The sequence below is a fragment of the Antennarius striatus genome, chromosome 5 (genome assembly GCF_040054535.1).
Source record: "Antennarius striatus isolate MH-2024 chromosome 5, ASM4005453v1, whole genome shotgun sequence".
Lineage (NCBI taxonomy): Eukaryota > Metazoa > Chordata > Actinopteri > Lophiiformes > Antennariidae > Antennarius > Antennarius striatus.
In genome coordinates, this window is record NC_090780.1 from 18,279,813 (window position 1) to 18,306,591 (window position 26,779).

General features: G+C 40.8%; 2 protein-coding genes across 6 annotated transcripts; one reads left to right on the plus strand and one right to left on the minus strand.

The window, feature by feature from the left end:
* On the plus strand, positions 1-26,353 carry tacc1 (transforming, acidic coiled-coil containing protein 1). Of its 3 annotated transcripts, none has more exons than XM_068316259.1 (13): positions 1-128; positions 16,111-16,220; positions 17,756-19,079; positions 19,897-19,960; positions 20,249-20,438; positions 21,508-21,566; positions 22,524-22,655; positions 22,759-22,835; positions 22,927-22,970; positions 23,072-23,235; positions 23,323-23,429; positions 23,555-23,675; positions 24,814-26,353. In XM_068316259.1, exons 3-13 carry the CDS (start codon positions 17,827-17,829, stop codon positions 24,877-24,879), a joined length of 2,277 nt encoding a protein of 758 aa, XP_068172360.1. In that variant the 5' UTR covers positions 1-128; positions 16,111-16,220; positions 17,756-17,826; the 3' UTR covers positions 24,880-26,353. The 3 variants fall into 3 exon arrangements, with proteins under 3 accessions (XP_068172360.1, XP_068172359.1, XP_068172358.1); XM_068316258.1 differs by lacking the exon at positions 1-128 and adding an exon at positions 4,149-4,308; XM_068316257.1 differs by lacking the exon at positions 1-128 and adding an exon at positions 14,422-14,908.
* aggf1 (angiogenic factor with G patch and FHA domains 1) lies at positions 4,942-11,239 on the minus strand. 3 transcript variants are annotated; one of them, XM_068316243.1, is made up of 16 exons: positions 11,166-11,239; positions 11,016-11,078; positions 9,763-9,956; positions 9,343-9,442; positions 9,064-9,254; positions 8,708-8,839; positions 8,379-8,579; positions 7,055-7,490; positions 6,757-6,865; positions 6,464-6,515; positions 6,262-6,363; positions 6,013-6,178; positions 5,789-5,868; positions 5,578-5,699; positions 5,401-5,500; positions 4,942-5,309 (listed from the first exon to the last, which is right to left on the minus strand). In XM_068316243.1, exons 3-16 carry the CDS (start codon positions 9,946-9,948, stop codon positions 5,070-5,072), a joined length of 2,217 nt encoding a protein of 738 aa, XP_068172344.1. In that variant the 5' UTR covers positions 9,949-9,956; positions 11,016-11,078; positions 11,166-11,239; the 3' UTR covers positions 4,942-5,069. The 3 variants fall into 3 exon arrangements, with proteins under 3 accessions (XP_068172344.1, XP_068172343.1, XP_068172346.1); XM_068316242.1 differs by having other exon boundaries at positions 11,016-11,235; XM_068316245.1 differs by lacking the exon at positions 7,055-7,490 and adding an exon at positions 8,112-8,181 and having other exon boundaries at positions 11,016-11,235.
* Positions 26,354-26,779: the final 426 nt, after the last annotated feature.

Consider the following 26,779-nt stretch of genomic DNA (forward strand, 5'->3'; position numbering starts at 1 on the left):
GCGGCACATCCAACTGCAGTCTGAGGACAGACTCCTTGAAGGATCTTTGTCACTGACCACGGCCTGCTGCAGCGTTCTGTGAATCACATAAACCTCCCATCAGGCTTTGAGTCTTCAAAGAAGCTGAGGTATGATTTATCTTCTGGAACTGGTAGAGTGAGTCTGCCTTTCACGTGCACTGTGGTTTGACTATAATACGCTTTGCTAGAGTTATCTGTTGTTTTCTGGTACTGATCTGCCTGCTTTTGGACAGTGTGTCACATGTGCTGGGGTGCAATGTAAGCTAGCCCCGCTGCCAGGTGGGAGCTATTGTCTTCTGTATAAACACAAAGCCTCTTTTCACAAATCTAGAATTCCTATCAGCAGTCGACAAAGCAGTGGTGTGTGATGTACTGTAGCTGCTCAGTAATCAAATATAAATAGGCAGGAGAATTTTACCCTCGAGGAAAAATAGTCCTAGAGATTTGAATGAAATGAACTTTGTCAGTCAGGTTCACAATGAAAGTTTTATTTGTTCAAGTTCTCATGACAGGCAGCAGCATCCAGGCTGCATTAACAGGATATTGCTTTGCATACACAAACACACACACACACACACACACACACACACACACACACACACACACACACACACACACACACACACACACACACACACACACACACACACACACACACACACACCATCTAATGCTGTGGTTGAATAAACAGCTTTGGGCACCTGCACCATGATCAGCTCAGATGTTTTTTAAACTGAGGCTACATCATGTGAGCGACTGAGTCCAGACTTGGAGGAGTTTATGGGAGGATGAGGTCACAGGGAGGCACACCCACAGGATCGGGATTCCAGTAGGAAAAGCCGGGGCTGGGAGACGTTCAACACTGGCTCAGACTGAATCACTTGCCAATGGAAGGCGTAGTTTAATAGGAGTTTTCATTCACTTGTGGTATTTGGGTGGTATTCATACTGAGACACATGGGAGTCTTTTACCCCTGGAACACACAAACAGAGATCTTATGATAGTTTTATTTGGATTACATAATGTGGTTTCCCCCTACAAAAATAGCGGGGTGTATTTTGAAAAGGCCCATCTAAACAAGCTGTATTTGTTTGAGTTAAAATTATATTTTCATGCCAGAATGTTTGGAACAAGGATCATTTCCCCTCATGTAGATTGATCGAGCTGGATGGCCTCTTAACTTCTGGGAGCACTTAAACCCTAATTTCTTGACCCATCGATTCCTCACATTGAACAAGGCTTTTTTTTGCCTGTGTGCTATGTTCTGATTTATAGAGGACATGGCTGGGAGGGCTGAGTGAGGAGGAAGTGAAGGAGACCGGGTGTGGGGGTTGGGGGAGAGGGTGAGTCAACACAGGATTGTTTCTCAGACTTTGTCCCTTCTGGTCTTATGCCTTTCAACGGAATAGAGTACAGACTGAGATTCTGATGACAGGGACTTAGAAATACAGACCAATAGACGTGGTCCGGCAAAAATGAAGGTTGAAATGGGTGATTCTCTGCTTTTGCTGTGGTGAAATACAAGTGTAACCGAGACAGACCTAATAAAATATCTTTTATCCCCTTTAATAAGCTGCCAGAGAGAAACATATGCAACATGAGATCAACAGCAGTTCATTAAATAGCACAAAGTGGTCATCTTTTCCAAGGCGATCCAAACATCACAGACTAGGATGAGAGGATTTTGCATGAAGATCTCGCTCTTACACACAGCTGTTTGACTCACTTTGATTAAAATGATGCAACTGCAGAGGCAAAGTACCAGATGTACGAGCCGGTAACACATACATCTCAGAGTTTTTCAGCAAAGAAACCGCCATGACTTTCTCGTCACCAGTCTGTATTTCCGAGGCACAATTTCCATAATTATAGGAGCCACTGATTACTGCTGGCAGCAAAGCCAAGCCCAGCCCTCAACCAGGAAGGAAAGCCAGAGAAATGCATAACATTTCGGGACAGTAAGATTGACAATGATGAAGAGTCGCTCCATTGCTATTACTGTGCAGTTGCCCTGACCCACAGTTAGGGTAATTTATAGCACCTCTACTCTGGTAGTGTTCACAGCCTGCCAGTTGATGTCAGGCTTCAGCCACTGACTCAGAACAACCTGCTCATCTTGACAAACTCTTCAAACTTTCCACAAGGTGGCAGGGTGTTTTTACCGTCATTCATTTTCAGGTTTGCTGGATTTTATCCCAGCAGACCTGGGGCGTGAGGCAGGGTACACTCCGGTGTGACACCAGTGCACTGTTGGGTGTAATCCTTGAGTGTATGAGTCAGGTAACAAACAAGGATTATTAAGATGCTGGATTTCAGAAAATTTGTTTCAATAGAGGCAGATTTTTAAAGATTGATAAACTAATGTTTATAAATTTAATGTAATATGAATGGTCATGTTTAGCACTGGGTCCAATCAAAATAACAATCATAACATTATTTAACATTCAGTAATACAGATCTGTCATCTACAAATCCCTTAGAAAACATTTCTGTAGGTTTGTGAATTGATTTTTATTTATTTTTTAAAACCCCCAACTATCTAGCATTTCATGCGAGGAAAATAAAGGAAGTTTAAAAAATAAACAAAATAACACATTTTGGGAATATGACTGGGATACAAATGCAACAGTGAGTGAAAACCACCTGGAATTCAACATAAACCCATTAAGTTTGGCCTGAAATTTAACTATGCAGCTGAACTGACATGATATGATAGACTCAAGGAAAAGTAAATATAAGATGCCCTATTAAAAAAAAATCATGTAACATATCTATTCCATTGTGGGAAAGGAGGTATGTGAACTCAGTGTCGACTCTTCGACTGTAAATTAAACTTTGCACGGAAATATTCATATAATAGTAAAAGAATGTTTTTCTTTTGTCTGTATCTTATGATTCAGCTGTGCGGACTGGGAATGGAGACAAAGACTTCATCTGAACACCTGAAACATTGTCAGAAACATACCTCTGTTATCTGCACATGAGACGTTCCTTTCTGTCTGATCTTATTTGAAATATCAGCGTACAACAGTGTTCTTCACCAGCCTAAGACTGGGTGTGTGTGCATGTGTGATGCCAGTGTGATATGGAGATGACCTGGTTTTGCTTCTTGAACTTTGACCTGTGTACAGCTGGAAACAGGGAGGGGTGGAACACAACGGGGCTTCTGTGTGTCGGGCAATGTGAAGGCAAGGTTTTATGATGGTGCAAAAAATTTGAAGTCTTTCTTACAATGAAAATTCTTTGATCGCACCAAAGAACACAGCCAAGATGTACCTCCAGAAACATACATGTATCTGCTTATGTTCTTTCTGAGGCTCTCATTAAAAATCAAAAGGATCGTGCGCTCATTTCTTGTCTGTCACACAACCCAGTTTGTGTTCAAGTGCCGAACTGAAGAAAACCTGTTTCCACTTGTCTTTGTAGGTACAACTCAGTAACAGCAGTTGCCTCAGGAGTCATCCTTCTTTCACACTGTGAGAAGAGTTGAGGTCTGTCTTTCTGAAATGACCCAGACGTTCTAGCAGTGTTTGTGTTCCACAAATGCAATCTGTACACACTCTGTTCACACTATCACTTTGAAAAAGGAACTTCAATAAAATCAAAATTATGATGGCGTATAACAATTACTTCAAAACAGGCTATATGTCTGTGTAGGTTCTTAGTTATCCAGGTCATGGTTATCCAAAGCTGTTTCAGTCAATCCACTGCACGTTAAGAAAGTTCTTGAAGAACTCAGATCTGTCCTTTTTGCTATAAAGGGCTTCAAATCACTCCACATGGTCTACATATCTGTATTATGAAGACTGAATTCTAAAGAACAGTTGTCCGGTGTTTGTCTGAATGCTTTCAGTGTCAATAACTTGCTCTGCCAAAAGCCTTGAGCCACATCCTCATAAAAAATGAAATCCCCCATTTAATCTCATGACACGTCTTTTTATGGCTGCAAATTCCTGTCCAACACAATCAGACATATGGGACACAGGGCCGACTCCTCGGGTATTTTTTGCAGCACTGATTGCATTCTGTCAGTGTGTGACATTAAGGGTGGAGACTTGAGGTGGGAGGACCCACCTGTCAAGGGCAACAGAAGCCTGAGAGCAGAGCACCGCTGCCACCGACAGAGGAGTCAGAGCGTATGGGTAGCAATGACTAACAGATAAGAAACAGACTAAACGGGAGGTCCCACACATCCATTCCAGAGAGGGAAGATCAAAATGGGTAACAGTGCAAGTCAGAAGAAGGGCAGCAAGAAAACCAGCTTAAGGAGACACGCAGAGAGTGTCACGTGAGTCAGATCAATAACCTGTTTCATTTCTTCTTTGTTCTCATGATTTCACTAAAAAGCTCGCGGCTGAACAGCACATGGAAGGTTTTTTTTAATTTCTCCTACATTACTAACTACTCAGTTATTTTAAATCTGATTACAAGCGTGACAACAGAAGTTAATGCTTTCTCGTTTCATTCGGTGCAAGAGTGACCTCTGTCCGAGCACCAACTTGTGCACACACACATGTAAATATTCACACGCCCATGGAATATATCCACAGTCAAATACACTTATTGGCCTTTATGAGTCGTGGATGTGGGTGTGTTCATTTCCAAGAATGAAGAAAAGCTGGTGACAAAGCACATACTTTGACCTGCAAGTCTGAGTGTGAAAATTTGGTGTGCAACTTTTTTAAAAAAGTGGATAAGGTGTTGAAGCATGCATGTCGCATCCATAGCATGAGCTCACTGAGAAATATAGCCTCACTGTGTAAATGTTTGCTTAAGTCGATTCATGCTTTAAGTTTTGAGAGGTACAGCAGTCAGACTTCTACAACTTCGACCAAAGCACAATATGAGAGAAGCGTTAGATGGATAGTGTATGTGTTTGTCCTCTTCTAAGTAAAGAGAAACAAGGAAAATAACACCCATCTTTATGCTCACTTTAATTTACAGCATTTTCATTACATCACATGTTCTCAGTAAGATGTTAGTCACATGCATTGATCTCCCCCTTTGTCTTTCAATCCATGATTACCATATACAGTACATCATTCATTTCTAACATTGTTCTGCTTGTGTGTCACTCGTCTCTTCCTCTTCAGCCTTCACCCAGGTTTTGGTTGTCCTGTCCACCTGTGTGTTGGTTGACTGCATGTCAGGCTGGTGTGAAACAGCAAACCTCTCGCGTGCTTTCTCCCAGTTCACCTGGGACTTGGATCTGTTTATACAGACAACATCCACAGACGTGGCGGCACCAGTCCCCAAACCTGACTGGGAATTTCTGATTTTCAGTTCAATCTGTTGAAGAAAATGAGCAGCCAGAAATGAAATCTTTTTGTTGTTTTACACTATATTTGATACAAAACAGGAACTTGTCAGATTGTCTCACCGGGTTTTTCATTCCAGTTCCCTCTTTACCCAGTCCCTCTCCTTTCTTCCAGCCCATCTTCTCCAGCATTTTTCGACCTTTATTGACTTCGCTGATTTCCCTTTAAGAAGTCAGACATGACATATGGTTATATCCACTGTCTTCCTTATGAAATATTTTTCAGAACAAAATATTTACTCGTGAACAGAAGCGGGAGCATCATCTCGTTGGAAGACACCCTCGCTGCCCACCGTTTGTCTTCGAGACTCTGCTCGGTCCTTGTATTTGTTGCTCCTATTGGCTTTGGCCTCCTGGTTGCTCTGTTCACAGAAAAGCATGATTGTGATCGGCCGAATGAGAAGATGGTTTAAACTTAAAAAAGGCTGCTGGGGGTCTTCCAAACACTCACTTGCAGACCATATTTGGCCTTCATCTGCTTCAGCTCCTTTTGTCTGAGCGCTTCTTTGTCCTCTTTTGAGACAGCGGGGCCTTTGAGAATTAAAAGATAAAGCTAAATTCTCTTCTCACAGGATAAAGTTAATGTAAATTGAAGAAAATCTTACTTAGATGTTTTTTTGAGGAGTAGCAACCCTTTGAGAGATGTTTAGGCTCAACATTTCACTGGCAGCTCACCTGTGTTCTCCTCTCTTCTGTGCTTGCTGAGGTGAGCCATCACCTGACCGGGTTCACAGCCATCACAAGTATCAGTCCCTGTGTGGATGTGGAAGGACAGCACAGTCTCCCCCATTTTTACCTCATCTCCGTGCATCAGTGCATGTGGCTCACACTTGGTTTTGGGCTGCAAAAAAAAAGGCGTTATCAGTACTTTGTTTAAGGGTTTCTGGCTTATTTATCAGAAGCAGATGGAGAGTGAATGCTGACCTGTATGATTCTGGTGCCATTGATAACAGTTCCATTCTGGCTTCCCTGGTCCACTAACATGTAGCCCTGCTTCTCCTGGTCAAAGTACACTTCGGCATGGAACTGGAACCAAAAGTTGTTCAGTTATAAAGGTCACCTCCTTGCAATATGGAAATGTACTTAATGTAATGTGTTTATCCCAGGAGAAAAATAACAGACCTACCTTACTGACGCCTACTTCTGGTATTCGAATTGCATGATCCATATCTTTCTCTCTGCAACAGAAACACACCAAAGGGGTTTTTGAGATATGTCTCATGTTCCTACAGTGAGACACTGCTTCTATTCTCTTGAATGTTCTTTCTCAAGCCTAGTCGTTCTTAGTTTCTGCAGCCTTAGCATGGTTTACCACTATAGAATAGTGTGCACTGTTTGCTTGATGTGGAAATAATCTTTTATGTAAACCTAAATATAGGACCTGCTGATTCATGACAATGAAATGAAAGTGACACAAACCTGCCAATAGTGGCCGGAGAGTCAGCAGTGATGATGAATAGAGTTCCCACCTGCAGCACTGGAGATCTGACTACTGTCACTCTGACACAGGGTGGCCAGATGTCTTTGCCTGAAGAAAAAGAAAGACACTGCATTTAAACAGGAACATAGCAGTCTCAGAAAGCTCCGGTGGTAGGAAGAAATAGCTGATGATTCATACATTTAACTGAATCATGTGTTACTAATATTCAACAAATTTACAGAAGTATTAAAAGATGTAGCATTTTACAGTATCCAAAGTAGCCTCCTTTTTTCTCACCTTCCTGACCCTGTGTCTCCATTTTGGACTCTGTGCTTTCTTTAGAGGGGGAGCTAGAACGTGATGAAATAGAGGGAGCAGACTCCCACTCTTCTATCTCCGACTCTGTGATCTCACCCTCTTCTGGTTCACTGTTCTCTTCAGAATCAGTCCGAGTTTTGCTCTTTTTCTTCTTTTTTTTCGACTTGGATTTCTTTCGTTTTTTCTTCGATTTCTTCCTATCTTCTGAGTGTGTTCCATTGCTGTGCTTCTTCCTCTTTGATGTAGATCTGCCCTCCTCGTCGTGGTGTTTGGAGGAGTCTTTTCTATGCGTAGACACATCTGGACTGCAAGATCTTTGCTTTAGTTTACGTGACTCTGTGGTCCTCTTAGCTGCCTGTTGTCCATCCCAGTCGCTTCCTTTTTCTTCTGAGTTAAACTCATCATATGTCAGTTCCTGCCATTAAACAGTCCATAGTAACCGTTTCTGGTGATTTTCACTGACAGCGTACAATCTGGCTTTGTAGATCCCAAACTCCATGCTGTGTCTGGTACTGTTGTAGTACATGGTTTCAGTCTCCAAAGACCAATTACAGTATTAGTAAGTAAATCTTCAGTGACCTAAATTTTGCTTTGCACTCAAATTTACAAGTCCAGGTGACAGAGTCCTCAAATAATTTGTGTTTCATTGGGATGTATGGAGTAAAAAAATACCAATTTTAAAAAGAGATGTTGAATTATACGAAAAATACATAACGTCCTACAAAAAATATGTCAAACTGTGTATTCATTTCTGAGTCTGGCCACCACAATGTTGATTATATTAAAAGTTCAGCACTTGATCTAGAGATGTATGTACATTTTACAACACTGTGAATCATGACATCTGACATAGCTCTGAAATAGTTTTGTATGGATAACAGAGTCTGATATCTTTAGCCTGGAATTGTATGAGTGATTTATAAGTATTTATTCAGACTATTATGACCAAAAAATGATTGAATTATTTAAGTTTGGCAATAAAAACCAACTTTCAAGAAGTTTTCATTTGAATAGCTTTCCATAATATTTGAGGTACCTCTGTGGGAAGCTGTATTCCGGTAAGAAGAAATCTTCATATTTGCCAATGAGTTAGTCAGCTTTTGCACCTGAGTCAGAAGATAATCTTTCAGTCAGTTAGCTTTATATTTACACAAACAGCTAGGAATTTAAAGACTGAGACCAGTTAAATCAGGAGTTTTTGAAACATAATTTTTATAATGGGAACTACAAAGTCAAAGCCAGCTGTCAGCCATCAAATATAAAACTGTCACATCATGCATCATATCTAGTACATGTTCCATACCTTATCGTCCTGGTATGACGTCTTCCTGAACCATTTTTTATGCTTTCTGCCCTTGTTTTCATCTGTGCTCTTGTCTTGGCCTGGATCTGAAGGGGTTTGTGCCGCAGGGACCTCAATCCTGGAATGAAACTGGTACCGCCCACTCTCTGCATCATAGTAGTAATAGATGCCTGTGTTGTTATCATAGTACAACTGGCTGGCCTGAGGAAGACAATAAAACACCCATTAGATCTTTCACACTGTTTCTCAATGTGGAACCGAGTTGCTAAGTGCTACCCTAAATTAACTGAGCAACAACCTGATTTCTTTGAAAAAATTGTTTTACAAACCGAGTCGTAGTAGAAACCTGTGCTGTGGTCATAATACATCCCAGTAGACTCATCAAAGACAAATCCAGTCTGTGTCATGGCCTGTTCCGCAGTAACTCTCAACATGTCGGCTATGGATCCCCCATCACCCTCCTGAAATACATAATACCATTTATTATTTGCATTGTAGATTCTATCTTAGGTAAGTCAATGTAACTATTCAAAGTAACATCTACTTATTATAATGATCTGGATCAGTGGAGACCAATACATTATCATTAAAAAAAGAATCAATGAATTCAAATTCTGACACGATATACAAACAAGGTTTTGCCTAAACTAAGCATTTAATATAACCAGTATGTAAAAAAGTAAACCTCTGTCACTGCAACGCTGTTGTCAGGCTGAACAGAAACTTCAGCAGTTGCTTGCTCGTCATTTGCTGTTGAAACCTCTGCTGTTTCACTGCTACCAGCTGCATCCACTGCTGCTACTGTGCTCAGGCCTTCCTGAACGTCTGTAGCCTCTGAATTCTGAGAGTAACCTCCGTAGTAGTAGTTGTAATAATCTGAAAAGCAATACAGTAACAGCTTTCTTGTTTTCTGATTGCCTGGAAATCATCAGATCGAATAAATGTATGTACAAAGCTCACGCACCACTTTCTGTCCATACATATTCCTCTGTCTGAGTTTCATTGTCCACTCTTTCCTTGTCCTTCTTCTTCCGTTCATGGATTTCTGCGCTCAGCGTGTCAATCTGATACAACACATACCATCATAATAATGCAATGCATTATACATTCTAAAGATTCATTGATTATAGTTCTTGCAGTGTTACAACGTTGTCGTCCAACTCACATAAAAAAATTGGTATGAAATGATTATATATTGATAATAAACAATACACATATAGGATAAAGCTACATGTTGGAGAAAGAATGAAAAACAAAACACATTTTTACAGACCCAGAGTAAGTGCAGTATAAACAGCTGTGTTTACAAATACCATTAAAGACCATTTCCGCTAAAAAAAATCACACTGGTCTGTCGAGTCGGTTGAGGTTGGTTTACACTGACCTGTTTCCTGAGGTCTTCATTGTAGGTCTCTGTGCTTCTCTGCAGTCTTTCAGACTGGTTGAGTTGTTTCTGTAACTTGACAATCTCGGCTCTGCACTTGTAAAGCTCCTGTTGCAGTGACTCGATTTTCAGACGGAGCTGAGCCTCTTCAGACTCCGCGTCCATTTCTCCATCCTCCTGCTCCATTAGTTCCACTGGGGATAGTGATGTTCAACGATTTTCAACTTTGCGAGTAAGCTAAGCCATAACAGATCAGGAAAGCATTTATTCATTTTCTATACCCGCTTCTTCCGCCCTCGCGGGGTTGCTGGAGCCTATCCCAGCGAACTTAGGGCGAGAGGGCGTGCTGCCTTCACATGCTCAAAATGCACTTGGAGATACTCTCGTCGGTCAGTGGACTCTGTCTCCATAGCAACGATGAACAACAAACTGCAGCGACACAGAGCGGCTACTTTTACGTTTCTGACATCATTTGGGACGGCAGTAGCTCAGCGGTAGAGCGCCCGCCCTACGATCGGAGATCTGCGGTTCGATTCCCGCTCCCATCAAGCCATCCTTGGGAGTGTGAGCTGACAGTGGGAGGTGTCAGCTCACCTTCCAGCCATTGCCGAGGCGCCCTTGAGCAAGGCACCCCCCCCCCCTTACAAGCTGCTCATTTGGGGCGCACCCTGAAATCGTGATCCGTCTCTCTGCCTCCCCCTGTAATGATTGTTGTTATTAATTGCATGCCTGCAGGCTCCTAGTATGTAGTGTTTGTTTCAAGGGGCCTGCATAGAACGTTTGTGTACTCTTAACACACTCACACATTTATTTATTGATTTAAAAATTTGCTTTGATGTTTTCACGACATTCAATCTCCAAGTGGGACTTTCAAAGCACAAAGACCCATTTTAATGTCTCCTTTTATAGTTGTTCATATAAAACCCCACCGACATCGAATCAGCCATTCAGTTCTAGGAGGCGTCCGGACAACATGCCCAAACACAGCCTGTACAGTCAGCCGAGGGGCGTCAACCCGTACAGGCGCAGAAAACCCGTGTTGGAACGGTAAAGACGGTCATTTCAGTTTCCTCAAAATAGGAAACCAGCTTTGGGATTGTAGTGTAACGGTGTATAGCTGTTGCTTCTGCTAGTTTTTAGATTTAAAATGACTCCGTAGACAAGTTGTTGACGCGGAGACACTTAAGGTCGCCGTGAAGGCTTCGAACGCATCGCTGCTGCGCCATGAGCGGAGACATCGCTGCTGTTCTTACCGTTCTGTCCCGTTTCCGTCTCTTTGGGAGCGAATTTTCTGTCAGCTCGACGCTGTGAACGACCTGAAAGTTGAAAAGGGACATTTTATAACTACCCTCAGTTTTCGACACAGTCGAGTACATGTTTTTTGATGATAATTAGACAGTTACAGTTAATAACCGTTGTAACGTTTACTGTTCAGTCTTTCGCGACCGCCATTTACTATTAGCCGATTACGTCACAGACCTTTACCGGAAGCAGTTCTTCTTCGGGCTTGGAGGACCTACTTTACTTCTGCACAGCTGACATATCGCGGAAACATTTACTTCCACCTATCGACAAACTTTTTTCCAATGTTTTTCATCAAAAACGTGTCTGTTGCCTCATTTACTTTAATGTTTTATCTTTTACCTTTTTTTAAGTATGAAAACCTCTACTTTCCTCAATCAATTATCAAACACATAAATTACTTTATGATGCACATTATTGGGTGCAATCATAGAAATGTTAAAAATAATTTTAGTTTATACTGAACTCACATAATATGACATAATATGCTTCTTATTACCAGCAGAACTGAAGGAGGTTTCCTGTATGGAATATAACTGAAAATGAAATTTTGTGTAGGTGTGGATTACGGACCTGTGTAGAGTTGATTAGAATTTGAGGCAGATCCAGGCACAGAAGCAGAGTTTAGGAAAGATCATGAAAAAAAAAAAAATTCTATCATAATATTTAAATAAAATACTCGGGACCGATTTTAGCATTGTTGTTCTGCTCTCAGTGGTTTTAATTTTTAAATTACGTGCAGTAATTTATTTGGTGATGCTTGTTAGGAATTGTAACTAGCTCTTTCAGAAATAAAGTAGTTTCTTCTTGATGCGCACCTTTGCGCCATTAAATGCTCTAACCACCAGATGTCGCTGTTACCACTGATCCTGTATCTCGCTGCAGAACAGACGTGAGTTGAAGAAACTTTCTTTGCCCTTCAGAAGACAATAAGCTGACATCAGTTCAGTTTTAACTGGAAGCAAAATATTTTTTCATAAGCAGTTTTAGCTGTTATATGGTGAATATTCATCTCATACTGTTTGTCTTGTGATAGGTGTTTTCTGTTAGAGGGTTGAGACTTTGGTTTACCCCACGGGTGTGATAAGGCATAAATCTGGACTGCTGAAGGCTATCATAGGCTAAAGATATAGACTGTTACATAAATCATCTCAATCATTGGTCATTGCTGTACTTGTCGTTCATCTTCCTCTCTTCTTCAAAAACCCTCGTACTATGTCTTCTGACCACATATTAATTCCTTAGATGTTTGTCTACACATCAGCAAAAGAAGGAAGAAATGTTGTGTGTGGTTGAACAGATTGTTAGTGGGAGTATATGTACCACATTGTATTGCAAATTGTATTGTTGTTTCAAAACCTTCTGATTTGATGTTAACCAGCAATTTTATCTAATAAAATTCACAGGGAGAACCAAAACTGCGTTTCCAAATGATACAAATTTTACATTAGGTCAAGAAGCAAAGGATTGTTTTTGTTCCAGTTTTGTTGACTGTTGTTTAAAAAAAAAAAAAAAAAGCTTTTTGGATTTTTCCACTGCATGAAATCTGAGCTCTTTTCAGTAATGTTTGAACTTTGGTGGAACACCAAGCTCCTTGGCAAGACTTCTGGTGTAGATATTGGGAGCAGAGCAGACTGTAAGAACGGGCTGGTCTTTTATCTGTGGACACACAGCTGCCTCACGCCATTCACTGGCATTTACTGGTGCTGTTTTTAGACTAGAAAGCAAGCATCACACTTTCATCTGAGAGTAACTTGTTTGTTGTTAAATGAATGGTATGGATAAAATGTTTCCTTTCATTTTATTTAGTGTCTTTCTTAGACACAGACAACAAATACTTTTTTATGTGACCTACTTATTTTTGGCAACCTAGAGTCTTTATAGGCCTCTCACTGCTATCAAGAATGATTCAATAATCTGTGGAAAGAGTGTGATGCCTTTCCTTCCATTCGTTTTCAGGTCCTTAATCTATTGTGGCTTTTGATACTCAATCAAATTTGATTTGGATGCTGATCAAGGATTATTAGCAAGGATTGTGGTTCCTATTTTACGGGCATTAATAGTAAGACAGTAAAAAAAACTATTAGTTGCGCAGCAGTCAGCTCAAGAAGGGATCCTCCTCATCACTAACCTCAAGCTCCAGCAGACAGTAAATAAGTGAGAGCAGGACAAACTCCACCCATTCGGTTCCAGTGTGGAAACTCTGACTGAGCCACGTGTGTCTCTGATCTTCCATTGGTATTTGGGAGGAGTTAAGCTGCAAACCCTGCAGAAGTTTCTGGGGGAGGAAGACAGAATAAGAAAAAAAATACTTATAGAACACCTTTAACAAAAAGTAGACCACCTCTTGTTCAGAATTATTTATCATTGGACTGAGACTGATTAGTCCCTGTTGGTTGTTTCCAACATAAGAATGTGTCTTTCCTTCTAACCCTTGTCATCATTGCTGATGTCTGTAGAGGTGCATGTGCAAATGATCGTCACTGTTGTATTCTTTATTATATTATTAAACCCTATTGTCATGCAGCACTCACTTGTCAATATAGTTCAGAGTTCATATAAAATACTTATTTATGAACCATCAAATGGCAACATAAATTTAGCCCCTGATTTCCTGTTGTGTGGTTGTGTTCTGAGGATAACAAGGCGTTATGGATGGAGCCTTGAGGAACACCACAAATGGAGTCCATCACAAATTGAATAGATCTGCTCGACAAGTCTGATTTGTGTCTCTGAGGCAGAATCAGTTGTCATGACATTTCATGATCCACTATATAAAAATGAGTGAACAGATACCTTTTAGTTGTGATTACATTGTTGGGCATGTCATTGACACAAGATTCTACCACTTTTTACTTAGTTCATTGAAGTGGTTTCAAAAGTTACCTTAGACAAATTCGATCCAGCTAGGTAAATATCCTGGAGCTAACCATAAGAACTGGTTCCTCTAGTCATGCATGCCTGGTTCTGGATGGGAGCAACACTTAACTGCTAAACAGCCTGAAGGGGAGCGAAGGAGGCAGAAAGAGTCGGCCCCACATTCTTTACCTCTCTCTGGACTATAAAATGTAGAGCCCCAACAGTTCAACCCTCCTCTCTCTTCTTTCTGTGTTTATTTTCTGACTCCCTCCTTCTGCTTCAGAGGGCAGGAGCAGCCTGGGAGGGATGTACCATTGTCCAACCACAGGGTTGCTCATTCAGTTGAGTAAAGAGACGCGGCTTCATTTCCTTGGTTTGGAGCTTCCTACCTCCCCTGCTGTGTTTTTAGTCAGTGGACTGGCCCGAGGTGAAGGGGACTGGTTGGAGGGAGCATTGAGGGGAGGAGAGAGTGAAATAGCATTTTGAAATCCAGCTGATCAGAGCTGTGGTATTCAGCCACAGAGGCAGAGGGAGAGGATTGATGAGAGGAGGAAAGCTTAGAAAGGGAGTGAAGATTGCAGCGATCTTCCTTTCTTTTGTGATTCAGGTTATCCTCAGGAGTGGAAAAGAAATCTCTCTTTAAGGACCAATTTAAAACTTATGTGAGGAGAAGCTCTTTGGAAAGATGTGAGAGCTGTTGGCCGAGGGTGGAAACCTAAAGGAACACACAGCAAAGGATCCATCAGGCTCTGCCCAGTGAGTCAGAGGGTTGAATCGCCCCTGTGGAAGGTTCAGGGATGTCTTGGCTGTCACCCGTGTCATGGGCCAAATGGACGTGGACGGCAGTGCGAGGGGGAGAGGGAGAGGAGCAGGAGGAGGATAAAAAGGCACTTGAGGCCGGCGAGGAAAGGGAGCGACGTGGAGAGAGAGGAGAGGAGGAGGAGGAGGAGGAGGAGGAGGAGGAGGGAATATCTCAAGGCTGCAGGCAAGTGTTGTGTTGGAGCCCTGAGAGTGGTAAAACCGTGTGGCCTGGAGAAAGAGGCATTTCCTCTGGTGTTTGTGTGAGTGTGTGTTGAACTGTCAAGTTGAGCAATCATACCTCTAATATTATGACAGCTAGATATGAAGAAGAATATGCTGGAAGGTCCACAGCGTTATGTAAGTGTTCAGCGCTGACACATGCCACAGCTCTGACAGTTTGAACTGTTTTTCTCCATCTCACTGGTGCACCCTCATTTCTGTGGCTTCACACCCTGCAGTCTTGCAGCCAGCCATGGTTTCATAAGGCAAACATGACACATGCTCATAGCATCAGGCCTTTTTTTTTGTCTCCACCCTTTGTGTCTGCTTTGAGAAAATGTCATCCTGGTAGTTACAAGTGTAAACACGTGATTCTTGCCTACTTTTATTCGCTGATGTTTTATCAACTGGTTGAGGTCATTATTCTACTAAATCAACTTTGTTGTTTTATCAACTGGTTGAGGTCATTATTCTACTAAATCAACTTTGTTTACTGTCAGCAGTTGTTTATCATCAGCAGTTATCCCAATAGTCACGTCAATTGATTGTCACACTGCAAAGCACCTTCTTGATCAGATCAAACTGTAAATGTCACAGCTCCGCAGTGATAGAATGATCAGACTGTTCATATTGTATATTAACAATGCATTCATGGCGCATTTACGCTTGATGTTAGTGCTGAAGACATGACAGGAAGGCGTGTAACTTCCGTTTCATTTGATTTTCTCAGTCATATGCATTTGGCATGAATCAAACAGGGCTGAGAGTTACCAAATACATCAGAGGAGGAACTCTCTGTTAGATCACAGCAGGCAATTTTGCTTGGTGTTGCACCTCTTACTCTTACCTCTTTCCTGATTTCACATCTGCTCTTTTCTCCCTCTGTCCAAAAGCATAGGATGAAACACTGTCTTTGGTTGAACTCCATCCTGCTGTGATAAGGGGTCAGACTGACATAAATTCATTCAAACAAGTTCTTGAGATTATGCAAATATTTTAATTTGTCCTTCTTGCACATTTGTAGTGTGTGTAACTTTGTTTGTTCAGAATTGTCACAGCAGTTCTCAGCGTTTATGCTGTGGACCGGTTACATCTGTACTCTTACTTCCTCATATTTGAAATGTTAGTGAAGTTCATGATCTCTCTCTGTGTTCTTGGCTTCCTCAGCTCTGAGTCAGAGGGTCATTTTGACACTCCTGAAGCAGCAACTCCTGTTCGCGTCCCTCCACCCTTACCAGGAGAGGTGGAGAACAACAACACGGACCCAAACAAAACAGGTGAGGCCACTGCTGAGTGAACTACAGTCACAGAGACGAATGGTTGAATACAGTTCAGTACACCCTCTTAATCCCTCAGGGTGTTCAAACACTGTCATTAACGTTACAAATATTAAACAGCATCTTCACCATTCCTGGAGTTGCCATGAAAACTGATGACATTTGTAAATGCTCAAACTTCTCATATTTTTGTTGTCATTGTCAACTAAAGAATTTTTCTCTGATGCAGCAATTATTACATTTAAAGCGTAGACACTGGCATATGAATTCCAACTGGCCTGAGCCGCATCAGGTTTGGATAAACGCTGTATGTCTGTGTGACTGAAGACTGTACCTACAGTACCTTCTGCGTTTTAGCTCTAAGCACACTGATGTGTCTTATTTTTGGCGGTGATGTAGGCAGAAGCGTTGCCATTGTCATTTGACTCGCCGAGAGGAGGAGTCTGTGACAGAGTGTGGGAATGGCCTTTGCTCTGGAATTCAGCAGGTTCAACAAAGGCTCCCATTCGCTCCATTTTCAAATGATAACGGTCACAATGAGGGGAGTGACTGAACAAAGCTTGTTATCAGATCGAAGCTGTCACACAGCTCTTTTTAGAAGGAGGTTTTTTGGAGACTGGTGGTTGAAGTGTGACTTTTTTTATTGGAAGAACAGCTCCATCAACATTTTTCAGAAGTGTACGATGTGAGAGTTGACTAGAACATAGTTAACTACTTCTGTTTGAACGACAAACATCCCTTTTCTGTTGTAAATGAGGAAATTAAATCCTGGCAATACGTAGGTGAAGTGCCTTTAGAAACCAAACATGCTGATGGCTATATTTGCTTGCACCCATCCAAAGTCTGCATGACAATGTCAGCTTGTATAAGAAAGAGTTAAGGTTTATCAGACGGACAGAGACAGACCAATTACTGCCAGTAAAAATATTGGCAGAGGTCTCACATGTATAACCAAGGTAAACATGCAAAACAGCTAGTTCTGTTAATCAAATTTGTCCATGTTTGTGTATTATTTCAGCAGAGTGTCTTTTCTCCCCTGCTGTGAAGTATTCTTTGGGTAAGAATATATTTGCAGGCACACTTTGAAGTGACACTCAGGGAACATGCTAATATGCATGGAAGTAGGTAGAAAGACAGCAGGCTCTGCTTGTCTCCTAGCAACATAATATTACATGATTATGGTGAGTATGACAGGCACACTGAACAGGTTTATGTGTTGAAGGGTTCTCTCGAGGCAATGATGTAACTATTATATACACACAGCACAAGACAAACCATAGCTTTCCTTTTATCTTCTCTACATTTTTCTAACGCACTATTTGGTTTGATCATCATGACTCTCATAGTGGAACATCACCATGGCAACAGCAGTAGATCGGAACAGTTGCCTGGCTTGTAACCAATCAGATGTTAACTGTATCTGAGTTTAGATGTGATTGGTGAGATTATCAGAGGTAGAAGAAGTGTGCGTCCTGTTTGTGCATGTTGTGTATTTATAGTAATGTCTGTTGGTTTTGTTCTCATTTCTTATTCAGATGTGGATCAAGAGGAGCACCTGATAGTGACTGCTCCTGTTTGGCAACAGGATATTTTGCTGAACCACGACATGGGTCAGGACGAACCTGCAGACCCCATGGGCGGCCCCCTGAAGGAAAACATCCAGACCCTAGAAGCTGAACAATCAGATAATCTTCCAGAGGTTCTGAGCTCTGAACTTGTTCCAGCTTCAACCATGGTGATGGACATAAGTGAAGCGACTAAATGTATTGTCCCTTCATTTGAACAAGACCTATTCCCTGTCCTTGTGGCAGATTCTGTCCCTGATGTGAGTCCATCCCCAGCTCCAACCCTAGAACCAGACTCAGTTCATATCAATGAACTTGCCTCCAGCTCGACTCTGGAACTCCCTGAGCAGAAACCTCCTGCTGAACCAGAACCATATAGCAATGGCCTCAACCACACAGAGCCCTCTAAGAAAACTAAAACCAAGGAATCTAAACCTCCACCGCTGAACGTGAATGTCTCATTAAATGATCTTGCCCAAACAAATGAAGAACAAGACCTTCTTATTCCCAAGGGATCTTACAAATTTGACCTTGACAAGATGGATGACAGCTTCAACCCCTTCACCAGTGGTGGATCTAGAATCCCCAACTCTCCACCACCATGTGATCCAAATTCTTTCGCAAGACTTGAGCCACTCGGTGACTCACTGCCTGTCTGCAATGCCAGCTCAGCTATTTTAGCAGATGCAGAGATGATGGAATCCTCATCAAATACGAAGACAGTGATGGGGGAGTTTGGTCAGAATGAGGAGCCAGTCAAGAAACCACCTCAGAGGAAATTAGGTGGCAAAAAGACAGTCAGCAAACTTGGGACAAAGAAACAGAAGTCAAAAGGATCAGACGCTTCCACCAAACCAGCACCAGAACCCACAGGGTTAGAACCAGCTTGTCAACCAGCATCAGAAACACTTTCAGATCGTCTTCCAGAAACTGCATTGCCATCATCAGACTCTACTGCACCTTTGAACCTTGACGATGTTCCTATTCCTAAGACGGGAACGTACAACTTTGACCCCAGTCAGTGGGACGACCCCAACTTTAATCCATTTGGTAGCAATAATAATATGGGAACCTCTCCAGTGCTCAAAAAGAGCTCCTATAGTTTTAATCCAGACAATTTTGACGACACTGTGGACCCCTTTAAACCCTCCAAAACCATAAGCACAGACGACTCATCAAACAGCACTCCTCAGCCGGACAAGAAAGAAAAAGATAAACCTAAACAGAAGGCGGTGCAGCCAGCGGGGGAGAAGAAAAAGCTGATTCCAAAGAAGAGCAAATTGAGGACAGCCCCGTAAGTCTTTCTCTCATGTCCAGGAGTTTGCAAAAGTAATGCTGAAACATCAGCAATTATACAGAAACACATTGTCACAATATACAACTCTCGTACAAGGTGTGTAAATGCATACCTAACAATATGTTAAAACATTACAAAAACACTGCTTCCTAGATTATATAAAAGTGCTTGCTGCTGCAACATTTACCCTATTTTCAGCTTTTCCCAGCCTGTCTGCATCTAAAGTTAAGGCTCAAACTCAAACGTCTGCTGCTGAGTATCTAACATGCTAGGCTGAACACCTGTAGGCACTCACACACTCTTTTGTCTTTTCTCCCTGCTCCTTTCTTCATTCCCTAAATCAATATCCCCTTCATCCTTCCTTCTCTTGTGCGTTACACAACTTCTGCTTTTGTCCACATCGATTAGCCCCAGGACTTCTGAACAAGTCAAGTTTCTCTGTTTTCTGTTGTAAGTACTCTCACTGCCGATGCTGTCTTTCTTTCCTGCATGCTGTTCTTTTATTTTACTGTCATTGTGGCCAGAACTAACCTGTTGAAGGTGCATGTTACGGAAATAGCGTCTTCCTCAGTTTCACCTCAAGTCACATGATCATTCCTGTGTTGCATCAACAAGTTAATTTGACCCATTTTATGATCCCTCCAAACCCTGGGTAGCACTGTGTGGTTATATTAGCTGTGTCCGTAACAGCACCACCATAAGCTCAAATTACTTTTTTATACAAAGAGCAAAGGGAATTCAAATGTTTTGGGATCACTACTTTGAGATCTATGCGTTGTGACACTTGTATTGTCGTTGTGTGCCTCTTCTGTAGGAATACCTGTAAAGTCCAGAAACACGATGAGAGCCAGCCCTCGGCACTTGATGCATGCCGTGAGGTAACGTATGTTTGCATGTGTGTGTTGTGTCCCAGCTGAAACATAACACCTTTCCACACTGACATGGCGCAGTCCATTATTCAGCAGTTGTCTAACCTCTTCAAACACAGACGTAAACAAACCTTGCACTGCTAGCTGGCCATGGCGACAGAGGTGTGACTTATCTCACCCATCACATTAGTCACTGTCCCGTGTGTCATTCAGGCCACCTCTCATGTCCTCAGAATATATTTAACTACATGAACCTGCATGTGAAATAAATCCAGCATCTTTCTTCTTCACCCCCAGGAAGAGGAGGAGGTGGTGGTTCAGACCCCAGAGATTACCCAGCAAGTCCATCATGCCACTGATGAGGAGAAGCTCGCCTCCACAGGCAGTATGGGTTCGATACCTGACAGCAAGGAGGAGAAAGGAGAACCTGAGTGCAACAACAAGCCTGCAAAGAAGCCGCCAGGCAATGATATTTCTGTTAAAGACGGTATGTTTGACAAAGAGTAGCATCTACTGTAACTCTTCCGAGGTTGATTTATTCATTACTAATGTAATATGATACTAGCTGAAAGACAAACACAGACTGTTACGGAGTTTGTCATTTTTGCAGATTCTGCACCTTTCTGTTGTATTGATCAAATCACACCTATTTGGAGCTTATATAGCGGTAATTGTTAACATGTGAGTGAATATTGGGCATGAACTGGGTATCTTTGAAAGGTTCTGTCATTTCCAAGAAAAAATAATGCAAGGTTTAAATGTGCAAAACATAAGTGTGACAGTAGTTGAACAATTTATAAGTAAATATTGATTTTGGCATATTGTAGGGAGTATACAGAAAAGCCTGTGCACATAAGGAGCAAGGATGAAAACCAATGCTGAAGGCTGTCGATCCCTCAGGCAGCGCAGGGTTAAACACAACATCGTTGTGTAATGGATATTACTGCATGGATTTGGCAACACTTGGGAAACCCATTTTGGGTAAACATAGTTCATCCCTGCTTCTCCCAATGTTCCCCTTGAAGTGTAACTGTATTGTTTTTAGTTACTAGAAGTTTATTTGACATATAAAGGGATTTTTTTTCCATGCATGTTTATATAATTAGTATTTTGCCAGGCTGGATTGGAAACTTCATAAGAAGAGTGGATCAGTTATATAATATTCTCAGCGAGAAGGCTACTGCTAGAGAATAGGAGACCACAAAACCTCAAAAATGTGTCAAGTGTTACAAAGAAGGAAAAATGAGCAGTGCAGCGAGATCAGTGGTTTAGGCGTGCACCCGGTGCACAGAGGCTGCCGTCCTCACGACAAGGCCATGGGCTGGATTCCACTCTTTGCCCCGTGCCTACCCACTTACTCTCGCTCCAATTTCCTGTCACTTTCAGCTGTCCTGTCAATTGAAGGCATAGAGACAGTTCCCATGGCCTCATTAATGAAATTCAGGGACATTTCTGACATTGATTATAGATGTTAATGTTATTCATCTTTGTAACCGACTTATGATTGACCAACTGTTATCATTTCTAATATAAAAAATGTGTTTTTCTCATCACAGGTCCTGAAACCAAGACTGAGGATCATGCTGAGGATGTCTGCAGTCTGAAAGATGATATAGTGAGTATGGACCATAGGAACCAGTGGGAAGGAGCAGCCTATGTTTATACAGTACTTGACTGGTATGTTTTGTACCAGCTGTTCACTATTGTTGGCCTGTTGAGCTCATTTTGTTACCTCTCCCAATGAGAGTCAGGAGGAAATTATCCAATCACACTCTTTTGTTTGTGTCTGGTTGAACACAAGATGTCTCAAAAAGTAGAGTTTTGATGATTTTTTGAGAGGATGTGGTTCTTTGGTTAAGGACGGCATGACGTACACCTCATGTATGGATTCTAATTCCAGATCACTTTTTCCCTTTCTACGACAACTCGTGATAACCCCTGCTACGCGTAGTTCCATCCAGATCCAGACCTGAGACAGGGACCATATTTACTAGATCACAGTATGATAACAGAGGGGAAGAGACATGGCACCGATTTGTAGCTGAGATAAAGCCGATTCAGAAATTCAAATACTTTTCCTGTACCTATTTCCTGTACCTATATCTAACAGGTCTAGCTTTCAGCCATTATGGAAAATAATATTTTTGTTTAACTTAAAAAGTACTGATAATTAACACTTTCATAGGGCCGACATGATGGCGGGGATATTGGCGGATGTATGCTACCTCTGAGTTCTTTTTATTTCATACTGAGACAGCGGTCAACATGTGTTTTACACACAGCCTAAGGAGACTAGGGACTTTTTTTTCTCTTGTCTTGTTGGTAGCATAGTTTTTAGTCCTGTAGTATTTTTCTAAGATAAGCTTTCCAGGTTATTCTGATGTTTGATTAATAAAGCAAATAGAACTGTTTTCCCAGAGCTCTCTCAGCAAAGACATCATGTGATCAGAAATTATCAATTAAAACAACACGTGAATAAGTATTTGTGACAATTTGTAAGAGATCTACTTACTTGAGGACTTTGGATGTTCTTGTCTGATCTTAAAGTGATCATTTTCTCCATGTTCCATAGAGTGAGATATCAACAAGCCAAACAACAAAAATGGCCAGCGGTGACGGCCCAGACATACCAGTCTTTTCCCAGGACAGCATACCACTTAGTGAGATGGACAAGGCTGGAGTGCTCACCCTGATCAGAGAAGAGGTATGAGACTGTTATACACCCAAATGTGAGGGATTATGTATCTTTTATTAAGTGATTAGATTTCTAGAGCTGCACTTTTGTCTCTCCTTCTATTGCAATCAAGATAATCACTAAAGAAATTGAGGTCAATGAGTGGAAGAGGAAATATGAGGAAAGCAGAGCTGAGGTTTTGGAGATGAGGTATGGTTCTTCACCTTGTTCCCCTGAATTGTGCATCAAGTATTTCATGAAAAGGTTCCCTAATATTTTACTTGTATACTTCTGCTGACAGGAAAATAGTGGCAGAATATGAGAAAACAGTTGCACAGATGATTGGTAAGTTGCTGCCACCTGCTGGTGGTACATAGTAAAAGCATTTATTTGCTCTCCCATTAGACTCAACTTGCTATACTGTATTTTGACTCATGTCTTCGCAGAGGACGAGCAGCAGCATAAGAACTTGTCTGGCAACAAGTCTATCAGGCAGTTGAGCGCAGAGAGAGATCAGGCTGTAGCTGACCTCAACTCTGTGGAGCGCTCCTTCGCTGACCTCTTCAGGCGGTATGAGAACATGAAGGGAGTTCTGGAGGGCTTCAAGAAGGTCAGTAGAACCCTGGTATGTCTATCATCAGAGGAAGCTCTGGATTACAGCCACTCCACCAAATATTTTTTATGTGCATTTGTTAAGAATGAAGAGGTGTTGAAGAAATGTGCGCAGGAGTACCTAATGCGAATCAAGCAGGAGGAGCAGCGATACCAAACCCTCAAGGTGCATGCTGAGGAGAAACTGGACAAGTAAGGTTCAATATCTGCTATTTGATTCCAGGAACCAACCATTAGACATCAGGACTTAGAAAAATTGTTTTATATTTAAAGTCTAGACACTGCCTCTCATTAGACATCCTCACTCTGTCTCACAGGGCCAATGAGGATATAGCCCAGGTACGATCCAAGGCCACTGCTGAGGGTATTGCACTTAATGCCAGCCTTAGGAAGGAGCAGATGAAGGTGGAATCACTCGAAAGAGCCGTTCTTCAAAAGGTAGAACAAGTGCAGATTTGAGATTTTTTTTTGTCAGTTAAACTTCACACAAGTACTATACTTAGATTACATCACTGTTGTTTTCTAACATTAATATCAACATGTTTTTCTTGTCCCAATTTTCTGTTTCTGCCCCTCTGCTTGCTTTCTCTGTTGCCTCAAAAGAATTTGTGTTGGATTGAAGATATTATTTTTCTGTTTTGTAGAGTAGAAGTAGTTTTTTAGTGGAAAAGATTTTAAAAAATTAAAAGCTAAATAATGATGTTTCATGACAGGGATTTAAGAAAAGTGACGTATTTACACCAGTCTGTAAAATTAATATTCAAATTTCAGAGTGTGCAAATATTGTGTGCATGGCAGGTTTTTACTAAAAAATTTTAACTGTTAACATACTGATGGGTAACACTAGAGGGCGTCATTCCACTTATCTATGACAGACCGACATATACGTAAAAAGACATCTCAATAAATATTATTAATCCCTATAAAAATGTGTAGTGAGAAGCACATTTTGGTCTTATATATAGTTATACTGTATATCTTAAGCTTTTTTGATCGATATAAGCCTCAATGAGTGACCTCCTCCCTGTTTCTGTGGAGGAAGATGTACTCAGATCAGTAAAAAAAAAAGAAGAAAGTCTTAAATAATCCACTACAAGGATTGGTCCAAATATTACTTGAGTAAAAACTTTATCAACAAAATATGCTGGCCATGCAAAAGTACTATGACTGTGATACAAACAAACTCTTTTCAAAGTGTTTTAGTAGTCATATAGTTTTATTCTAAGTACTTGTACATAGTTAAGTGTGGTATTACATCATGTGAGCCTATAATGTTCCTTAAAAGGTAATGGGTTAAACAGTGGCATGGACTAAATGTAGTGCAGAGAAAAGAAAATCTAAAAAACACAAAAGTACAAGTGTGTCAAAATTATACTTAAGACATTTAAGTAAATATAATTTAAGAAAAATTTCATAGTGACATTCCCCTCCTGTTAGTGTTTACCATAATACAATGGATATTTGGGTTTATTAAGGTGTGTATATTGTCTAGTAATTTTGTAAATGTGTGTTTCTGTTTTGATATTTTATCTTTGCTGTGAAAGTCCTAACATTCTCCTCTCTCTGTCACTCACAGAATCAGGAGATCGAGGAGCTCACTAAAATCTGTGATGAACTGATTGCTAAACTGGGAACACAATGAGGAGCCTCAATCTAAAGAGTGCAGCAACCTTTGTAAATTCCTTACTGTATATGATCACTTTAAGCACACATGATCTTCTCCGTATTAACTGCATCAATCTCTCCAGAGGTTGAATCAGAATTATTCATGACCATAGTTTTTATAATGTCATTGACAGCTGAAGAAGCACAGGTTCTGGTGAGATGTACTCTTATTATTTTGAAGGAGAAGTGCCAGGATTTTTTATCTTGTTTAAAGATTTGCAAAGACAGTTTATAGTTTACATAATTAGCCTGTTTCAAACTCAGATGTGCTTGCAATAAAAAACATAGCTACTTTTATCACGAAGAATTGAGTATTTTATATAGCATGTTTCACACAAACCTGTAGAAAATAATGTTGGAAATAAGGTAAAGATGGCACAGGACAGACATTTTTTAGTACAATGCTATTGTGTGAAGTTCATGTCTTCAGATAAAGCACATTTCTCCATTGAGTGCCTAAACTGATCAGTATTTATTTTCTGGATTGTAGATTTTGTTCTTTTAGTTATCCCTTCGGTGAAACAGTTTGGTGGTTAAGCAGTTCAGTGATCACCTTTTATCAGCAAATGAATTTAAAGGAATACCACAAAGCATTTATAACTTGCATTTGAGATTGTTTGGCTTCTTATTGATATATAAATTCCCGGTTATGCAGAGCTCGGAATATGATGTGTAGCATCCCCCCAAACAAAAAATATGTTATTGATTGTAGTAAGAGTGCTTAAAAGAATCATACCTTTGCTTATGTTTCATTATTAATTTGATGAATGTTTGACGGCAATGGATGAATGTCTGGCTGGAAGCTTGCATTGCGTAAAAACTTTATTCTCATCATGGTGTAAAGTTAAACTATGTGTAAGGCTTCATTTTGTTGCTCTGTGTTTATTTATGGGAAAAGTTAGAATCACATGTACACACCATTGGTTTGGATTCATTTTATCTGCAAACCCAAATGTTGCTTGTGTGCCTTTCTCTGGTCTATTCTGTAAAAATGTCTTCTTTCATGTTGTTTCCAAACTCTGTTGCCAAAGTGTACTCTGCTAAGAATACACACACACACACACACACACACACACACACACACACACACACACACACACACACACACACACACACATATATATATATTACATACTGTATGTACAGTATATAGATAGATAGACAGATAGATCGAAGGACAGAGTTGTTTGTGGAACCTCTTTCATATCAGCACAATCAATTGCCAAATGTCATTGTAAAATGGGATGGCTTTCATTGTGACCGTCCTGTTATAGTGATGTGACATCAGCTTGAAGATGCTTCCCAATGCAAACCTATTGTTACAGTACAACATGTGAAAATGCTATATTTTATGAATTTTGCTCCAAGTCTGTAAAATGAAATCTATATTCATATTATGTGTTACTTGCTATATTTTGTGCATTACTGAGTAAATGTAAAGATTTAATATACATTCTCCTTGTTGGCCTGAATCGTTCTTTGCACATAACAAGATAACTTTTAGTGAACATGAACACTTGGGAATTCATCACTGTTCCACCAGACAGTTTAAGTGTAATTTCTTTCACTTGCGGTCAAAGCACTTTTTACTGGTGTGTAATTAGTGGTGTTTTGTTTGTTAGCTGAGACCCTGCAGTGTCCCAAAGCAGTCACACTTGACATTTACAACAACCCATTCATAAATGCATCAACAAAGTGGTGTGCAGGGTTTGGCCTGTTGTGTTGAAACATCTAGCCATACAGTATGCGAAAAGTGAAGCAAATAAATAGGCAACCTGCTGTTATTCTTCACTTCACTGTTCACAGCAGATGACTTAATGATGTTTACTCAGACAAAACAAGAAGTAATCCTCATTAAATTGTAATTGGTTTCTAAA

What these genes read in the sequence shown, in the direction of transcription:
- aggf1 (XM_068316243.1), bottom strand. Translation starts at nt 9,948, where the DNA reads ATGGAGCAGGAGGATGGAGAAATGGACGCGGAGTCTGAAGAGGCTCAG. An exon ending in GGAGACACAGGGTCAGGAAG is followed by an intron (nt 6,866 to 7,054) that starts GTGAGAAAAAAG and finishes CTTTTTCTTCAG; the next exon opens with GCAAAGACATCTGGCCACCC. An exon ending in TCTCCGGCCACTATTGGCAG is followed by an intron (nt 6,516 to 6,756) that starts GTTTGTGTCACT and finishes TTTCTGTTGCAG; the next exon opens with AGAGAAAGATATGGATCATG.
- tacc1 (XM_068316257.1), top strand. Translation starts at nt 14,721, where the DNA reads ATGTCTTGGCTGTCACCCGTGTCATGGGCCAAATGGACGTGGACGGCA. An exon ending in AGCAAATTGAGGACAGCCCC is followed by an intron (nt 19,080 to 19,896) that starts GTAAGTCTTTCT and finishes CCTCTTCTGTAG; the next exon opens with GAATACCTGTAAAGTCCAGA. An exon ending in GCAGTCTGAAAGATGATATA is followed by an intron (nt 21,567 to 22,523) that starts GTGAGTATGGAC and finishes CATGTTCCATAG; the next exon opens with AGTGAGATATCAACAAGCCA.